General features: G+C 41.8%; 1 protein-coding gene across 2 annotated transcripts in view; it reads right to left on the bottom strand.

The window, feature by feature from the left end:
• The window catches only part of arfgef1 (ARF guanine nucleotide exchange factor 1), a 52,229-nt gene that overhangs the window by 29,333 nt on the left and 4,449 nt on the right, over positions 1-18,447 (bottom strand). Inside the window, exons 2-6 of one of the 2 annotated variants that reach the window (XM_006794593.3) lie at positions 6,475-6,505; positions 2,625-2,781; positions 2,270-2,416; positions 576-755; positions 99-152 (exon numbers count right to left, since the gene is read on the bottom strand). In XM_006794593.3, coding sequence (XP_006794656.2) covers positions 99-152; positions 576-755; positions 2,270-2,416; positions 2,625-2,781; positions 6,475-6,505 — 569 coding nt within the window. The remainder of the gene's footprint in view (positions 1-98; positions 153-575; positions 756-2,269; positions 2,417-2,624; positions 2,782-6,474; positions 6,506-18,447) is intronic. The other variant, XM_006794594.3, reaches the window with a different exon arrangement.

The raw sequence follows: 18,447 nt of genomic DNA, 5'->3' as shown, positions 1-18,447 counted from the left end.
GAAAAAAAAAAAAAGCTCTAATGCGCAAACACAGATGCACAGAGAAGAGTTTAGAAGAGGTCGGATCAGGCATGTCACGGCAGTCCTGCACGCTTTACCTGGCGGTCACGCTTTCTGGAGGCCAGAGACCAAGATAGCCTGTGATTTGTAAGCTATGTGTCCAAAAGGAAAGGAGGGAGGCAGGTGAGGAAGGGGGAAAAAAGTGTCATTCAAAAAGAAAAAGATGACATTAGAGCAAGCTTTTTTTCCCTTTTTTTCTGAAGGCATTAACTAAAATGTCCCTCTGGACACAAAGCAAACAGCAGCTTTTAATTAAATCTGGTGGCTCGAGTAAACCAGTCACAGAAAGCAAAGACATTATTTCCAATCCACTCTGACTCCAGATTTGACTGCAGCATAGATTTGTTTAGGCTAGCGCTAGAATTTATTTAATATTCACTTTAGCTTCACTGGCTTTTATGCATTAGTGACAGCATCAGTGATTCAGACAGGCGCTCCAAAGATGAGCTGTCCATGGTGTCTCTACATAAACAGAATTCTGTGCGATTCGGTGTTTACAGAGGCTTCGAACATACTGCTTGGTTCTCCATGCGTGCGAAGATAACGTTGAGCATCTGTGTGAGCGTGGCCTTGGCTGTGGTCTGATTGATGAGGTTCTTGCTGGCCAGGTAGATGTTGTAACAGGTGCGGACGGCCTGCAGAACAGTACCCTCGTGGATTTCTATATGCTGAGACGTCACCGCTGTCAAGAGAGCCTGAAAGGAAAGACCAAAAACTACCATTAACTGCTGACGCAGGACGAGAAAAAGCCGAGAATCGCAGCTGCGCAAAAAACCAAAAGCCAAACAGTGATGCAGTCAAGAACAGCTGGACGTTTCAGCAAACTCCCAGCATTTGAAATCTTAAATGCAAATATCTCTCAAAAGTATAGGGCTGTGCAATATGACCAAAATCTCATATCCCGATATAAGACATTTATCGTCCTGACAACGATATAAATCACAAAAATGTAACATTTTTCTGTAAATTCTGTGAATCTCGGGCAGTTCGACTTGCGTTTAGTGTTTCCAGCTGGGCGAGTGTTTTAATCGATGCATGAAACTACACATTTTTAGGCATAAGTTGTAACGGCCGACGTTTTCTTTGTGAGTATTTATTACACGGCGTGCAGCGGGGAAAAGCCTGTTCTAACGTTTGAGTCTAAGGTTTATTTTTTAGCACCTGACGGCTCTTTTTTGCTTCTCATCCGTCAAAACTCTGCATACTCATTCACATGATTCAGTTTATTTTGAAAAGTCTCAACAGGATCTTGAGCTTTATTGTGAAAGGTTTACGTGGAAAACAAACACGCGGACAGCGGAGCCACGCAATGGTTTTACCGTTGTTGTTGCTAACGACAACACGTAAAAACAGGCGCTTGTCCGTCCGTAGTGTGGTTACATTAAATATAAGAGAACGAGAGAACTTAAAAGAAATTAATATAGCTACAGATCACTACAGTGACCGTCAAAACGATGAAAAAATATTGCCGTAAACAGTTTATTTTGCGACACCACAAAACAAACGATACCGATAGACGTTTGTATATCGTCATCCCATATATATCGTTATATTGAACAGCTCTACAAAAGTATGTCAGAAAATGTAGTTTATTGAACTTTTTCTGATGCACAAACTTCAAATAAACTCATAACCTCACAGCTACGAGGGAGGAATCCCCGCTCACAGACCTAAATAGGGTAACTCACAGGTGTAAAAAAGGGGAGCCGCCATGAAGCTAAGTGAAAGTCTTTAAAACCAAAGTCACTGTGGCTTTGTCCATTTTTATATAGTCTATCAGGAGAAAAACACAATACACCACAAAGCAGGGACAACAAGTTATTAACAATAAATATAAAACAGATTCACAACTAATATTGAAACTTAAATAGTTGCCACTATCATTGACTTTGTCAGGTAAGTCTCTGAGGTAAAATGAAAAAAAAAAAATCCAAGTAATCATATTTACAATATAATTACAGATTGTTTTTCAAATGACATACCTATTAATAAGGTAAAATAATATTGTATTATTCAACAGTCCAGCAGGATTATCTGCTGCAGCCACAAACAGCAAGTGTTATTAAAGATTACTGCAGATCAAAGCCACATAAAGACACAGATGTGGTCTTTTAAGGAATGACTGTTGGCTAATTAAATTCTCTAAAGTGTGTATTGAGCGTGTCTGCGACAAGCTGCGATATGTCAGAAGACGGGGACGGCAGCACACCTTAATAATCTGTAGCTGCACGCCCTCGTCAGTCTGAGGTCCTTGAAAACAAGCGCAGATGGTCTCGATGATCCTGTCGATGAGCTTCTTGCCCGGAGCCGTGCTGTCCGGGGCGCTGCCCGTCAGGTGGCCATACGCTATCAGCTTCTAAAAGTCACACGAACATGCAGACGTAAACACACATATGCAAAAATACAACTAAACGACCTGGTAGCATGGAATTAAAATAACTTATTTTTCTTCAAAGACATCCAAAGATACAGTAAAGGCAGAGCCCAGCACACAGTTCGCTGCCATAAAGTAACACTCGTGCAAGCACTCGGGGGCCTGCCGTGTGACTTGTCCCGCCACTGACCTGTAAACAGTCGAGCGAGGTGATGACGATGCGGGGACATTTGGATTGACATGCCAGCTCAAACGGCAAGAAGTACTTGTCGGCTTCAATGAAGTTGGTCTTTGATTTGATTGGCGGTAAAGTGCTGGAACCTGATTTGCCATCTCCACCGGGTGGACTGGGGAAGGAAGGAAAATAAATACATTTTAAAAAAGAGGAAGAAAGGGACAGAGACTGTGAGATAAACACTGTGACTCCGTGGTCCCGTCTGTCATCTGGAGTCACAAGAAAAGAAACGGGGCATAAAAATCAGCATGACACACTAACACTTTTGTTGACATCCAAGCCTGAAACAAACACGAAAAAGCGCCGGGGATGGCGTGCTTCACTATAAAGTACAACCTCTGCTTGCTGGACATCAAACAAGCTAAACCAAAGAAGACCCTGTGCTTTATCCTGTTCCTGAGGGGGAAAGTGAATAGTAAGAACAGATTTTATTACACTGAATTTAATGTAGTGCCCGGGGTAGTAATCCCAGAGGTTTTGTAATTCAAGCTTTGCCATGGGTCCATGCTGATAAAGCATCTCCTCCTGCACGACTGGTAGCTGCACAGCTATTTTTTCGGAATTTTTAAAAGACCAGAGACAGCCTTAAAATATAGACCATCGCTTTCAGCAGCCATGTCTTTACAGCATCCCTAAGCGCTACCACCACACCCAGACTGCACAAGCTGGAAGAGGAGAAGAACAGAGAAAGGGAGGGAGACGGCTAGCAGTGGAGGGGGCTGCATTGTTTATGTCTTGGCAACAGAAAAAGGACGAGTTCAGCTATTTTTTTAAAGGGACGACCACGCCGAGCATAGAAGGGCACAATCAGAGACAGAGAAAGAAGCGAGGACGGATCGCTTGTACAAGAAGAGAAGAGGAAAAAAAGGATTCAGAGCCAGTTAAAAACGAAAGAGGCATCAAGCAGCATGAATTCACCAGGAAAATGAGGGTGCTCAGAGAAGAGCAGAAGAAGGCTTAGAGGGCTGGAAAGAAATATAATATAAGTTGTCTGAAAGCAGCTGAGGAAATGGGTATTAATTACCACAAATTAAAGATGATTGGACAGGGAAGGAGCTACAAATATCGAGCATAAAAATGGAAAACATGAACCCGTTTACCAGGCTTACAGTCTTCTTCAAAAACATTGTGGACAACAACATTAAAATGATTAAAAAGATCTTTGCTATGATTCAGCAAGAGCATCCACTCTGTCAGCTTATTACTGGTCTGACCCAGTCTCAGTTTCTCTCTCAGCTATTATGTTGTGGATCTGCAGGGAGCTCGTCTCCACTGGTTTATCCCTGAACTCCCTGCTTAATGTCACCTGGCCTGCTCAGCCCTTTATTATAAGCCCAATGTCAGGCTCAGGCTGCTTATAAAACATAAACACTATAAAACTGAGTTCTAGTCAGACAGCACAGCCAGCACATCCTGCAGCTATGTTATTACATGTAACTGAATACTGCATTCGATCAAATGCTGAAGTCAAAGGTTCATCTTTATCTTGAAAACAAGCGCTTAAAAATCCTTACTGGAGCAATGTTTCCTTACAAGCTCTCAATCACGTCACATGTGCTTTCATTAGCAGCTGCACTTTGCTTTTAGTTTCACAGAAAGCTTATCTAATTTCCTTGCAAAGAAAACGAAAAGAATGCATAGAATTTATCTTATTGTGTACTACTTCAGGACTTCAGGGCTGCCGGCTGGTCAAATCTGTCACCTTTGGACAGAACAAGAGCGTTTCCTCCATCTTTATCCTGAGCTAATCTCTACAAAGATACATCAGCATTTAAATAAGCACAGTTCTCAGATGAGGGACAGAAAATCGGGTGCTGGAAGCTTTCAGTCTGTTTGCATTACATGCTGTGTTGGCCGATCATACAGCAGGCTTTGGCCTGTATGCAGGTAAACAGTCTGTGTTTTGGCAAATGCAATCCCCATTTTGCTTTTCACACCGACTCCAAACCAGTGTCCATTTCCTGATGACAATTTAACTTTATGAGCTTTTTTTTTTTTTTTTAAATGTATCGACATTCTTAAAGAAAGACCTGTGCACAAAACAGGAAGTCTGAATGCTGGCTGTTGTTTCTAGATGCTACGCCATATGGACAAAAGTATTAGCACACACCTCGTTGCCACAGGTTCATAAAAAAACCCCCCCCCAAAAAAACAACCAAGCAATTGGCCATGCAGTCTGCCTTCACAAGCACTTGTAAAAGAATGGGTCGCTCTAAAGAGCGTAGCAGTGTAACGGGATGCTACTGTTGCAACAAGGCAGTTTGTGCAATTGCTTTCGACTAGTTCAACTGCAAGTAGTATTATTACAAAGTGAAAGGCATTAGGAACACAGCAGCTCAAAGTTACAAAGCTGGGTCGCTGCGTGCTGAGAAACATAATGCGTAAAAGTCGCCAACCCCCTGCTGACTCTATACCGACAGAGCTCCAGTCCTCCTCTGACATTAACATCAGCACAAAAGCTGTGTACTGGGAGCTTCATAGCATGGGTTACCATGGCTGAGCAGCTTGGATGTGTTAACTGTAATTACAGTGTATGTTATCAAAGTATAGCAGACGGGTTTATTGGAAGACCAAAGCTGGATCTAGTCTTGCAGATTAGTGCGTTATCGACGCTGTAACTTTTGGCAAGAATGCAATTTTAAAGACACTTACTTGAAACCAAGATACAGAACAAGTCCTGAGAATATTGGAAAGTTTCAATGTTTAGTGGTCCCAGAAAACTGAGAAAACCTAATTCATGTAAACTGTACCGAGTGCAGGTCGCTTTGTAGAGCTTAAATGTTTGATCTTTCAGGCCTTTATGTGGTGTGGTAGTTAACTGATAAGAGCATTTTTTTAAGATTATGAAATGATTCTGGAATAATTTCCTAAAACACCATTAATGGTTTTCATACAACAAGAGCTTTATGTGGCTGCTTTGTTTAAATATCACAGTGATTAGATTAGCCAGTAATGCTTAGTACCTGTTTCCTTTGCATACATTTAGCTATCGTAACAAGATTTGATTTTAAACAGTGATTTGAAATGTACTTAGTTAGACACTGCCCATGCCTACTATTGCAATTACATTACAGAATGAATGCACAGAGAAAACCTATTTAAACTGGGCTGCAGGCTCAACCAGGGTGTTTGTATTCATAAGTAGCAAAGCTAGAGTATTGCATCTATCCGAAAAGAGTTGTAAAGCACCTGAGGTGAAAACACAAGCAGCAATACTTCTGCGAGCCTGGTGCTGGCTGCACAGAATCCCTAACCTTAAAATTCAGATGAATTTTGAGTCCCTGGTAAATCTAATTTGGAGAGAAGTGAGTGAAATAATAGGGAAGGATTGTGTGCGAAGGGGAAAATGATGAAAGACAGAAATGTAAGTGGGAAATAAAAATGAGCTGGCGTGAGGAAGAAAGGATGGGAAAGAGGCGAGGTGGCATTCATGCTACATTTCATTCCAAAGCCCATGTTACTTCGAAGCCCATTCATGAGCACCCCACACATTCACACACACACACACACACAGGCATTAGGCAGAGCTTCATGAAGAAATCCATTAATGAGAAGGCAAGGCACTGTTGGGAACAAGCCAGGCAGAGAGCCACAAACAAAAACACACCAGAGACATGCACATGAACACCCACACACACACATACACAGTTTTAATCCCCTTTACGCGTCTGAACACAGGCAAAAGCAGCAGAAAGACTTGCAAGTGAGTCATGAATTTTACAGCGCCTGAACACGCAGGGAGTGACAAAACCCGTGAAATGACCTTTGCTGCCTTATTGTGTGACTCCATTCATCAACTGCTTACCTTAATTTTTCCGATTCTTCTTTGATTTCCTCTGAAAGACAGAAAAAAAGTGACATGTTAAATAAGTCAAATATAGAAATCTGTGGGCAGTATTTTACATATTTTTTAATATCTGAAAGCTCATATTATGCATGGCCAAAAGTTTCAAATGACCAGGTCAATGTATGCAGAAATAATCCCTCCAAACTGAAAAGTGCTCAGTTTTCACAGTTTTTAATTATTTTATATAGCCCTACATGGCTAACACTGTTGAAACCTTCTGTTTACAAGTGGTAGCCAATCAGAGGAAAGCTGGCTTAAAGAGAATGTCCTTCAAGGGAAAAGAGCTAAAAGGCCTGTTTCAGGATGAAGAGAGGCCCGGTAAAAGACACAAAAGGATTTTTTTCCAATTGTGTATCATGGTAAATTACTCTCGTAGAGTCCAAGAATAAAAATATGGAACTGGAAATTAGAACAACAGGTCTGCTTTAAGTTTGAATTATCAGATTAAAAACCAAAGGGTTACACAGAACCAATCTGGAAACTGACATCTATGTGCAGCCACCAATTTCCTTTCCAGAGGAAGTGTTGGCACCCTTTAATAAGGTTTTAGCTGGAGCCAAAGGAAAATTAATTAATTTCTGGACAATAGATGTTTATGGTTTAGCAAATATTCATAAATGACAGCAACGCGTTTCAGTTTCACACCTCCCAAAGGCTGATTCAGAGTGAGGACCCCCCCCCCCGCCTCCAAGTTACAATACAGCTGCACACATCCAACATATCTGCAATCTTAGTGCATCAACATAGTAAATTTTCAAACACATCTGCATTCAAAATATCTAAGTTAATGCTTTAAGTTGATGCGGTCACTGAACAGCTTGTTGGGGTGGGGTTCCGCCTGAATGCGCTTGTTTCGTCATGGTGATGGTCTTGTTTGCGTCCCTAACGGCAACTAGAGAGGAGACTGGTTTGTGTATTGCCTCAGCTGCAGCACTCAGTCCCCAAAATGTAATCATTATTCAGTGTGCGCCGTGTCCGTGAGCCAGGCCAACATTTGTGTTTATTTCACAGATCTCCAGGCTTGAAAGCAGTTGTATGAACTTGCTGAGCACTGACACAGAAGAGCAGGAAAATAAGAGAGGCAGACACACAGAGGGAGGGATGAGAGAGAGAGATGGAGAAGCTGAGACAGAAATAGAGCTAGAGAGAGCGGAAGAGAGGCCAATTGGTACTAGACATTAAAGGGAGCCTTCAATGAGGAAGCTTTTAAAAAACACAGTGTCAATTGTCCTCACAGAATTGCACGAGCCTAGCGATGATTGGGAAAAACCCCAGTAATGCAATGACAGCTCAATTATTTCACTGCTGGAAGGCTAACGGGTTCTTTCAAAGAAATCCACTTTGTGAGAATATTTAGCTCTTAACACTCTGTGGAAGTAAATTAAAGCTGGTTTCAACCATGTTTGACTGCGCAACTCAGGAGAGGACGATTTTCCGAACTGTCTGATGCTAATTTATACATCCGTTTACATGCAGTCACAACCGGCCCACAGGACTTTTGTTCACATGGATTCAAATCTGACATAAGATCAAAGCAATGATCACCTTTTAACGTCTTTATTCTACAGCAGACAGAACAGGATTGTGACCGCTATGTCTAAATCATCTATTTAATAATTAATGAATAACAAGGCTGTGACAGTTTTCCCCCATTCTCTTGATTCAGTTAAAAAGCATGATTGTAGAAGCTGAGCTGATACTAAGGCAGATATTTTCACTTATTAGCAACAGGGCATCAGAGGATCTATCTCACCTTATGCCTAGCATCCATTTTTCAACATATATTTCTAGTATATGCTCTGAATATGAAACATGCAATCGGTAAACAAATGATATTTGACCTGAAATGGTGAGACAGAGATTAAGTATTAGCGTATGTTATCTGAATTGGTTACATAATTTCGAGGTTACATAGGAGTGGGAAATCATGTGTGCCTTCAGAGATAACGGATCATATTACAGTGATTATCATGATGTTGCTTAACAACAGACAGAAGACTGTAGATCAGCACATCTCTGAACAACATTAAGTTCTCTGCCACATATAAAACTGCACAGGAACGAGTCAAGAGACACAACAAAGAAACCCAAGTGTTCAAATCCATGGCCTCCATGCAGTCCCAAAGGATCCACTCCAGTATACACAAGGAGGACCCACACTATAGTGAGGGGGGTTTTAACATTGTGGCTGATTGAGCTATTCTTCCATACTTAGCCATCTTCACCTTCACCTGTCAAAAAACAGGGTTCCTGCTGCTTTGGTTTAGATGCAAAAGTCTCAAATATTCTCAAACTGGTTTCTTGAGCATGAGCAATGAGTTCATTGTACTCCAATGCACTCCATAGCCACCAAATCTCAGTCCAATAGAGGACCTCTGGGTTGGGCTGGAACAGCAGATTCACATCATAGATGTGCAGCTGATAAATTTGCAACAACTGTGTGATGCTGTCATGTCGATATGGACCAAAATCTCTGAGGAATTCTTCCAGCACCCATGTTGAATCTGTGCCACAAAAGGATTAAGGCAGTTCTCAAGGCCAACATGGTACTAGCAAGGTGTGCCGAATTAGGTGTCGATTGCCGACCAATTGTTTAGGGCTGAAACGATTGGTCGGCATAATCGATGACGGCCACAAATAAAATTCTCAACGCGTCACATGTGCTTTTGTAACTGCAGTACACTACAGGAAGCTATGGGGGCAGTATCGCCTATATCGCCTGCCAAGACTTTACTTAATACGAAGGAAGAAGAAAATGGAAAGCATTTCACAGAAAACAAAGTTTGTGCAACGCAGAGCTTTCCTTCCACGACAGCACTACTGCAGTGCACGAGCATTTAAGACGCCGTCACCCTGAAGCTGTAATATCAACTCTGAATGGGTCAGTTTTAGAGTTAGAGTTAAGTTAGTGTGTCGCATTGATACCTCGTTTGGTGAACACCATTTCAGTTTTGACAGAACCTTGACCAATTAGCTCCTAAGAAATAGTCTCCAAAGCGAATAATCATTACCGTCCGATCTTTCAGATTTCTATCCCTTCAGTTTAACAGGAAAAAAGCAAACATGACAGAAAAAGACCCAGTCAAAACATCAGTGCTACATCACTGCACTGCATGTTACAATGAAAGAAAACGTGGTGTAAAATTGCATCTCTCCTGCTCTGCTTACTGTCGGTATTGTATGACACTAAAATTCCAATAAGTCTCTAGAGGCCTCTATTACGGGATGTGTGAAACTATAATCGTGCTGACCCCTGGCTATTCCACTATCAACATTAGCTTCACGTCAAGCGATTGCTTGGGTCGCTATCAGATTTATGCAAATGCACAGAGAAGTCAAACAAGCAGACGGGCAGCCGGTACAAAACCAGTCGTTTTGACAGGAGGGGTGGGGACTGTCATGTTGACTGTGTAAGTAAGCATCAAGTAATTAGCTCCGTGCATCGATGAGAAACTGTCCCCTCAGGATTTGAACACTGAAACCATAGCAACGGTGGCTGGTGGTAATAATGATAAGGAGGAACAGTGCTGGACGCTCCTAGGATTGGACAGACATGAGATGGATGTTAAAGTTATGGAAAATTATGGCCGCTTTGCCAGTCGTGGGTTTCAAAGCAAAACATATGCAGAGTTGTGAGGCAAAGCAGGAAGTGGGCAAAGATGAGAGAGTAGCATTAACACACACAGAACCCTAGACACTTATTAATTTGTCTCCACTTTTACTAACTGAGTCATGATGTAATGGTTTCCTTCCTTGGATACCGAGCTGAATTACGTTGGTATATAAAAGCCAAAACACTGCACTTGTCACAAACAAGACAAGGAAGCACAAATGAGCTATCAAAGTGTGATCTCTGGTCTCAATCAGAAAACTCACAGGCACACTTTTGGCCAGAAGACAAGAGTAAAAAGTTCAATGTAGTGGAAGAAATTAAGAAAAGCACAGGCCAGAAAACAGCCAAAGGGTCCAATCTAGACCCAATGGATGGCTTTGCAAAGTGTGAAAACTGCAGGGTAGGAGGGCATCATTTTAAACTTTCCACTTCATTTAAAATTAAAGTTATTATGAGAGTGCTTATCTGATCTTTCAGTTTCCCTGCCAGTTTTACAGCCTTCTCACCGACAAGGAAACCAGCCCCACCCCACAGAAGAACACTAGTGTTTCTATGATGACAGAAGATAAAGAGCTGTTTGAACAGTACGCCTTAACAGCTTCATATTCTTACTTAGCAGAGGAAATTTTTTAATCAGTGTAAACATATTTAGGATGTTTTGGGTTTTGTTTTTGTAGCAAAATAAAGAAAAAAGAAAAGAAAAAGATTACTGGTTATTTAATGGTTTGAATGGTCTATCCCACTAGAGCTCAAACTGGGCTGTAATTGTCCAATAAACCAAACTATCTAAAGGAGCCTTCCCACATAAGACATATCCAAACTTTAGTTTGCTAATTTGCTATCACAAGCTGATAGAAGTCAACCCTTTGTGATTTATTTACCAAGCCTCGTTCTTGATTTATGATATCTTCAAGGTCAGCAACAAAGAAACCAAGGTGTACCAAGGTATTTAGTGTTAGTGCTGCATAACTAAAGCTTTGTGCACACTTGTTTGTGGTATAAAAGAGGAAATAACAGGAGAAGAGAGTAAGACCTCCTCCACACAGCTGTCACATGGGGTGACAGTGATGCAGATGAAGCCAATTGGCTCACCGCTTTTCAGTCCGATGAGCACACTTGGAAAAGAGCAGGGGTCCACTGAAGGGGCTTTTGTGGGCCAGCTGGTAAAACTTGGAAACTTTGTAACTAAAACTTCAAAACTCAGACTGCCCCATAGCCAGAGATTTCTCAAAATGAACAAAAATCCCAATAAAGTTGGCTCATTTGTCTACAGTCACAAAATAGAACTAGTAGAAACATTATCAATAAAAATCAATTGTTTCAACTTCTTTCTTACTTACAGGGTTGATTTTGCTGTGCCAGGATTACAGCTAAATGACTAGCAGACAGGAAACTGCTCCGATTAATCCATAACAGGTGTCTTAATGCATCTGTTATAGGTTTCTTATAGCCTACATACACTCACAAGATACATTACAGGGAGCCATCCTGCTCATCAGCCATCACCCACATCACAAAGCAACAAAAAGTCTTTGAAAGCTCCCCCAACTTTCTGTCTCTTCACTCTTACCCTGACTTTGACCCAGATCCTAACACTACGACTTAAATGAGCAATAATGTCTGCACATCCAATCTGACCCCCTTGGAGAGAGTCTTTTTAGGCCTGCAGTACACGTTTCTTTCATCATCCAAGGACAAGTGGGTCAACTACGTATAGAACTATGTCTTTCTCTGGTGTATAATCACACAGGACTACTTCTTAAATTGAGACGCTAGTTGCTAGATTGAGCACCTGTGTTCACACACTCCAGCTAACCCTGCCAGTCCTATAAAAAGTTTAGCCTAGATACTTTAGGGCGAGCCCACATACCCTGAGGCTGTCATTTACTGAAGTGCCCCCTTCCCAATAAAACTGTCTCTAAGCTGCAGAGAGGGTCAGTGAAAAGCTGGCTAATCATTGCTCCACTCTGCTCTGGAGTGAATGCAGTCTCCACACCTGTATAAAGGCAGAGTGGGTAGAGTGCAGCCTCTGAGTGCTGGGAAGACTACAAAATGGGCATTTATTAATACTTTCAAGCACATAGACACAGACACACACATTCTAGTCAAGTACCTCCCCACAATAAAATCATACTGTAGCACCTGCTATATTAACATCCTCCTGATGGGTAAGTAAAAACCCTAAACAAAAACGTCCTCATATTCAGAAAACATTCACTTCTGCAACCCCAGCTAGCTTATGTATCACAACACCTATGCAAGCTGCTGAGTCAGCGCCACCAAAAATCACAATGTGATTTATAGCTCACTCATAACCGCATATATCCCCACGTTGTTTTTATTTACGTTTCGGAGCGCATCACGGCTTCTTTTTGCTCGCGTCCCTGCCTGTGAACTAAAGTCTGCTATGTGACACCTACACATGAAGGCCGCCTGTGAAAAATTCATGAGATGATGACATCGCGAAGAGACCCGAGCTCCAGCGCCTCAGCCTGAAGCCAGCTCACACAAAACAACCAAATCCCACCCCTGACAGCATGACAGCACTACTAAAACAATGCACTTATCTGAAAAGAGCACGTAAGGCACGGTGATTTGTTATTAGGGTGTGAGCCATACACAACACAGATATAACAGTATGAGCAACTAACAGCCAATAATCTGACAGATGAAAGCACAAAAACCTCATATGTGTAAGAGACAGTGCCTGACTGAGATGCTAGGATAAGCACAGCCTGATGTGAAGAGAGAGACACCAACATCACACTCAATCGCTGAACTTGACAGTGAACTGAGACAGGTTCCTGTAGTGCTTTATATAATATGTGTTTCACAGGGGCTTATCAGTGATCCCCTTCAATCACACTTACACTGAGCTACAGCAAAAGCTGATCATGGCTTAGATATGAAGTACACAACAGTGTAGTTAGCCACTTAGCATTCCAATAGGCAGCCATAGTAGATAAGGCTGATGAATCAGCACGGGAAGTATTTGGAAGCCCTGAGCAAAAGGTTAGCAGTGGGATTGTGGGAGGGTTGCCAGTTTAAAACCCTGAGAGAAGAAAATGTAGCAATGACTGAATGAGAAATATGCTGTTGACCACTACAGTTCACAGCCCGTTCCTCAAAAAGGAGTGTTTGTGTTCTGAGATTGTAAACAGCGTTGATAAAAGACGTGCTTGAATATTCATGGAAGTCTGTACCGAGGCTAAGAGTGTACTACATTTACGAGACGCCCCGGCTACACGTGGTGATGAATTGTAGAAAACGAGCTAGCACGAGCAGAACAACAGCCTGCTTTCATCATACGTACAACACATCAAACTCCTGCTTCAAAACAACTTGCTCCCTCTCGTCTCCCACTGCTGCCGGGAGCTACTTGCAGACTAAGTTGAGTCTCCCCTCTTCCTGTGCGCCACCCTGCCCGAGTGCCATGATGAAACATTCCTCAGCCTCAGCAGCAATCTGCGAGTAGCGTCTGCCACAGGAATAACTCGCCAGGACCGTAAATCTTAAAGTCACACATCCTAAGGCCTCCTCATGTGCGTTTATGCATGTCGTTGGTTACTTTTGCTGCAAGTAGACATGGTGACGAGAATCGGAAACACGTTTTCACTTATTTCTCTACATTAAATCTAAACAGGGCTAAAAGGCTGTAAGGCAATGAAGCTGCCCATCTCGAGAAGGTCAAGTACCAACCTAGTGTCAGAAGGAAAAAGGGTGCAGCAGGTGGTGCAAACAAAGTACACACAAAAAGACATCTGCTTGGAATTTCAATAACTTTTGGCGACTCAGTAAACTCGCAAATGGACGATTTCTGTTTGCCAGTTTAGCTTTACTGCTATGCAAATCAATAGGTGTTTCTCTATTTTTCTGTCTCAGTGAGACCAAATGAAAAATTTTGTTAGGATATGTTTGACATTTGCGTTTTGCTACTACCAGTAAACTCTACATGGGCATCTGTGAGAGAAGGCTTGGAGCAAAAATAAACAGAAATAAAACTGTAACCCATCCAGGGTGCAATTCTTCTCCGAAATGTTGCAGTCCAGTTGTCTTTGCAGGATTCGCTCATTATCACTGACGCCAACAACAGTGTGCACAGCAGGTAGATGCACTCAATGGCAGCCCTGAGAGGATGCGTTCACCTGGGCAAATATATCTTAGCTGACAAAAGCTGCTGGATCAACACTAATTCAATAAATAGACATTTTTAGCCAGCGTAAAGTTCATGCGCGGAATAACAATCAAATGCAATCAAAAACGTGCATGCGCCCACACCAGAAGAAGAAAGAAAAAAAAAATCTCACGAGACCTCTAACATTTCATCAATTAAGACACAGCAGAGCATGTACACGGCTGCTACACTGGTGGGAGGGAGAGAGATAAACAGGCAGCTCTCTGGAGATGCTTCGCAACACGTCACAAGACAAGCAGCTAGAAAACAGCTCGCTGGGAGGGGACACTGGATTCAGACACAGAGGGAGGAGAGAAAAGGGAGAAAGCGAGAAGAAGCAGAGGCAAGGACGAGGCTATTTTCCAAAGAAAATGAGCTTAATAAACCTGCCTTTTTATTAGCTCTATGATTATGGGGTTTGGTTTTTGTATGTGCAATAGAAGCATTGTGTTGCTGTTTTTGTAAAGCTGCCACCACAGTGCAGGCGGACAGTAATCATTTCTAGACTGTAATCAGACATGTTTTTGATCATCTATAACACAGAAGAAATAAGACATATAAGAAAGAGACAATGTGAAGGATTTCACTGCAGCCTGATCAATTCCTGGACCTTGGATGAGTAAAAAAACAACAACAAAAAAAACATCTCCACTATGATAACACAACACTTCTTCACAATGGGACCGCAGCAATCACTACCCATGCACATGCATATACATATGCAAGAGGTTAGAGGTTAATTTCTGACTCAGTTTCCATCACCTGAGAAAGGAGCTGGAGAGCGACAAAGGGCATCCGCCTTCTGCAGCACTATTTCCATTTCAAAGACTTTAGAGCCCATCTGCATTTGGCATGGATCCTGCGGTTGGCACTAACCGCACCATACGCAATGATCGGCGAACATTCATTTTAGTCAGACTGCTTTTACCCCAAAAACAATCACGATCACAGCCCGTGAACCAGTGAAACACTACAACCCGGTATCCAGACTGTCATGATTGGATCTCAGGTACACTCACTAATCAACAAAAGGCATTTAAGCCTAATTTTTAAGCCAATATCCACACACAAGACAGAGGCTCACACTAATGCACTACATTTGACCAATCTGAGAATAAACTGTTGTTGTAGGCAAACATGGCGTAGCTGCGATCACCGAAGAAAGCCTGAGAAAAATCAGACCTCTTGACATTTCTGCTGTTCACGATGAAAGAAAAGGTTGCACAGCGGTAATTACATTTGGTGTGGAAGAAGGAACGACTGTCAGAGGTTGTCTGGGCTACCTAATCACATGTGCACTCATGCGTTTGGGCATGCGTGCTTTACATTTCCGTGTGCATGTGTGTGTCCCACCAGCCCACTCACTCGCACTTGCATAAGCCCTTCTAATCACCAGTCTCACTCCCATGGCTGAATCAAGGCTCTAATTTTGTAGCCAAAAAGTCCCAAAGTGCTCTGCCTCCACAAGGTCTCGATTACTCAGCTGTTGGCTTTGTTATTAAAATTAATGCATCTTTAATAATTCCACTGTGGTTGGACACATTATGTAGCATTCTTCTATCTATTGGTATGAAATACAACCGGTTTTCTTTTAAAACCGGGTTATTATCAGCGTGCAGGCCACAGAATCTGGAGACAAACACTAAGCCTAGGGAAGATAAATACAAGTCATTTTTGTAAGTGCACCTGTCGTCTTCCACCTGCCCTGCCATGTTTAGGGGAACGTTACACTCACAAGCACTGTGTGACACTTCATTATTACAGTGACACTGTTCGTATTATGGCAGAAGTTGGACATTTGTTAAAAAGAGAAGTTTAAAATTCCCCTCTGACATCACCTGACATTTGAGAGCTGGCACAAGGACACAAGCTGTTAGCTTGTATTGTGCACTACTACTGTATCTGCACCATTTTGTACCATTTGTAGTGCAGTTTAATACAACTGTCCCTTTACACCACTCAGAAAGTGCTAGCTTGTGAGCTAGACTAACCATCAACAACGAATATGTTTCATTCCTGTCACTTCAAGACGAGCTCCATCTGCACCACACATCTGCCCTGAGCTTTACTGTTTGCTAGCAACAGCCAGCTCAGCTAGCAATATTTATCCACAGACAGTCCATTATTAGAAATACTGGACTTCTACTGATTTTACTCTATTAGTTATCCACACAAAGGCAATTTTATTTGCCAAACAATTAAATGATAAATTCTCCAAAATACACCGCCACCACAGAGGCCCTTTTGCAGTGTCTCGAATCAGCAGCAGTGAAGCACAAACCTGCTAGCAGCAGCAGTTATCTGCCTCTACCTTTTGCCGTGCCCAAACGTTTAGCCTCAGTAAAAATTTGATGGTTGAATTTTTTCAAAAACTAAATAAATAAACTCCCTATATACACAACTGTCATGAAAGCACAAGTTAGATACAGAAAGCAAAGCTGTTTTTTGTACCAGGCCGTACAAATTTCTATTTCTGCTTATGGAGTCCGTTTCAAGTAGCCATGAGAGTATGAGTTGAATTCATTTTTCAACTTTGTTACCACTTTGTTAAAGCTCATCCAGTTCATCCAGTTCAGGGACCTTTGTTCCACAGCATGTTCCCAGTCAATCTCTACAGTCTCTACTATGTGACTACTGAAGTATTGACAGCTCTACAAGCTCAGAATACCATAATATTCATTACATTCTGATCTAAATTAAGACTCAGATTAATACACGGCTCAAATTGCAGACTTTCACAACGATAAACAATGGCACCCAGCTGGTTAACAGCCTGCATGTCTGCTGACATTGGACTTATTTATAAGTTGAACCATATTAAAGTACCTATAAACACTTATATTCCTCCGAAGTGCAGAAAAGAAAAAAAAAAAAAAACCCTCCCCACCCAAAAAATCTAGAAACTGAATAAAAAACTATAACTGCGACACATAATTTGCTCAGTAGCAAATTTACACAAATTAATACAGCTAATAGATGAATACAAGATAGATGACCCCGATAAAAAAAAAGTCCTGCAAGATGAAACTGAAAGCAACACAGAGGGAGGAGGGTTTCTCATCATGTGCCTCATCTGTTTGCAGTAGACTATAATTAATTTATCACCTGTCCCAGGACTGAAGAAGGCATCAGTGGAAAGAAATGATGTATTATGTATGGACATATCAGTGTAAGCATAACAAAGTGTGAGGAGGACAAACACAGTCTCCTTTCTACATTCTAAACAGTCTCCACTGCACAGATAAAAGGATTATTTGTGCTTTCAGAGCTAGAATAGGCTCCGCCATGTTAACTACTCCACTGCTCGCTATCTGAACACCAGTCAACCTTTGGGGTTACAAGCAGCTTTTGTGTCTGCACTTGGTGTGGAGGGGTGGAAATGAGACAGAAATCAGGCGTGGGGCCTTTTCTTTAGGGAAACAGAAGAGAAAACATGATTGGAGAACAATTTATCCCAATAAATCTACTGTACTTCTTTTCTTACACATACACTACACATTAAAATTAAGTAATATATAAATATATAGTATATAACTCTGAAATGAATATGCTTGGAGTTTAAAGTGTTGCTTGGACAAAACAAGCAATCTGAAGGTGTCGCCATGACTCTAATAAGAAAAAAAACAATATATGCAAGTCTCGAGGTCATATCAAACCTTTCAGATCTCCAAGATGGATTATTTTTTCGACTGATGCCTTTCTTACGTATAAGAATTTGACCTGAACTGTGCCTGTATAATCAGATTCTAGTTAGGATCAAACAGCCCCGAACATTTACAGTACCTTGGCAAATAAAAGTGACATAAAAAAGGAGGTTGACAGCTGCTGTTGCTTCCCTCATTTACACTTTCTCAACGCCTCAATGCCCCAAATGTCTGGTGGTGTCATCAGCAGGTTACTTGGTGTGCCTCAGCTGCATAGAAATCAAAAGGAATCTGGCTGCCTTCTGCTAAATCTTCACAAGGAGAATGAAAGATGCCAGTAAAAGGTTGTCAAGCATGCAAGTTAGTGTTGGTTATTTTGCAGGAGTACAGACGTTCAAGGCTTGCCCCCCCGACGGCAGCCTTGAGCTCCTGCGCTTCACATCCAGGAAAGGCTGTGTGGGATCTTTGCGCATCGTGGTCAAAAACCCCAATTAACAGAC

This window comes from Neolamprologus brichardi, chromosome 9 (genome assembly GCF_056152115.1).
Source record: "Neolamprologus brichardi isolate AB-2024 chromosome 9, ASM5615211v1, whole genome shotgun sequence".
Lineage (NCBI taxonomy): Eukaryota > Metazoa > Chordata > Actinopteri > Cichliformes > Cichlidae > Neolamprologus > Neolamprologus brichardi.
Note: the sequence above shows the minus strand (reverse complement) of the source record. Positions and strands in the feature narration are given on the sequence as shown.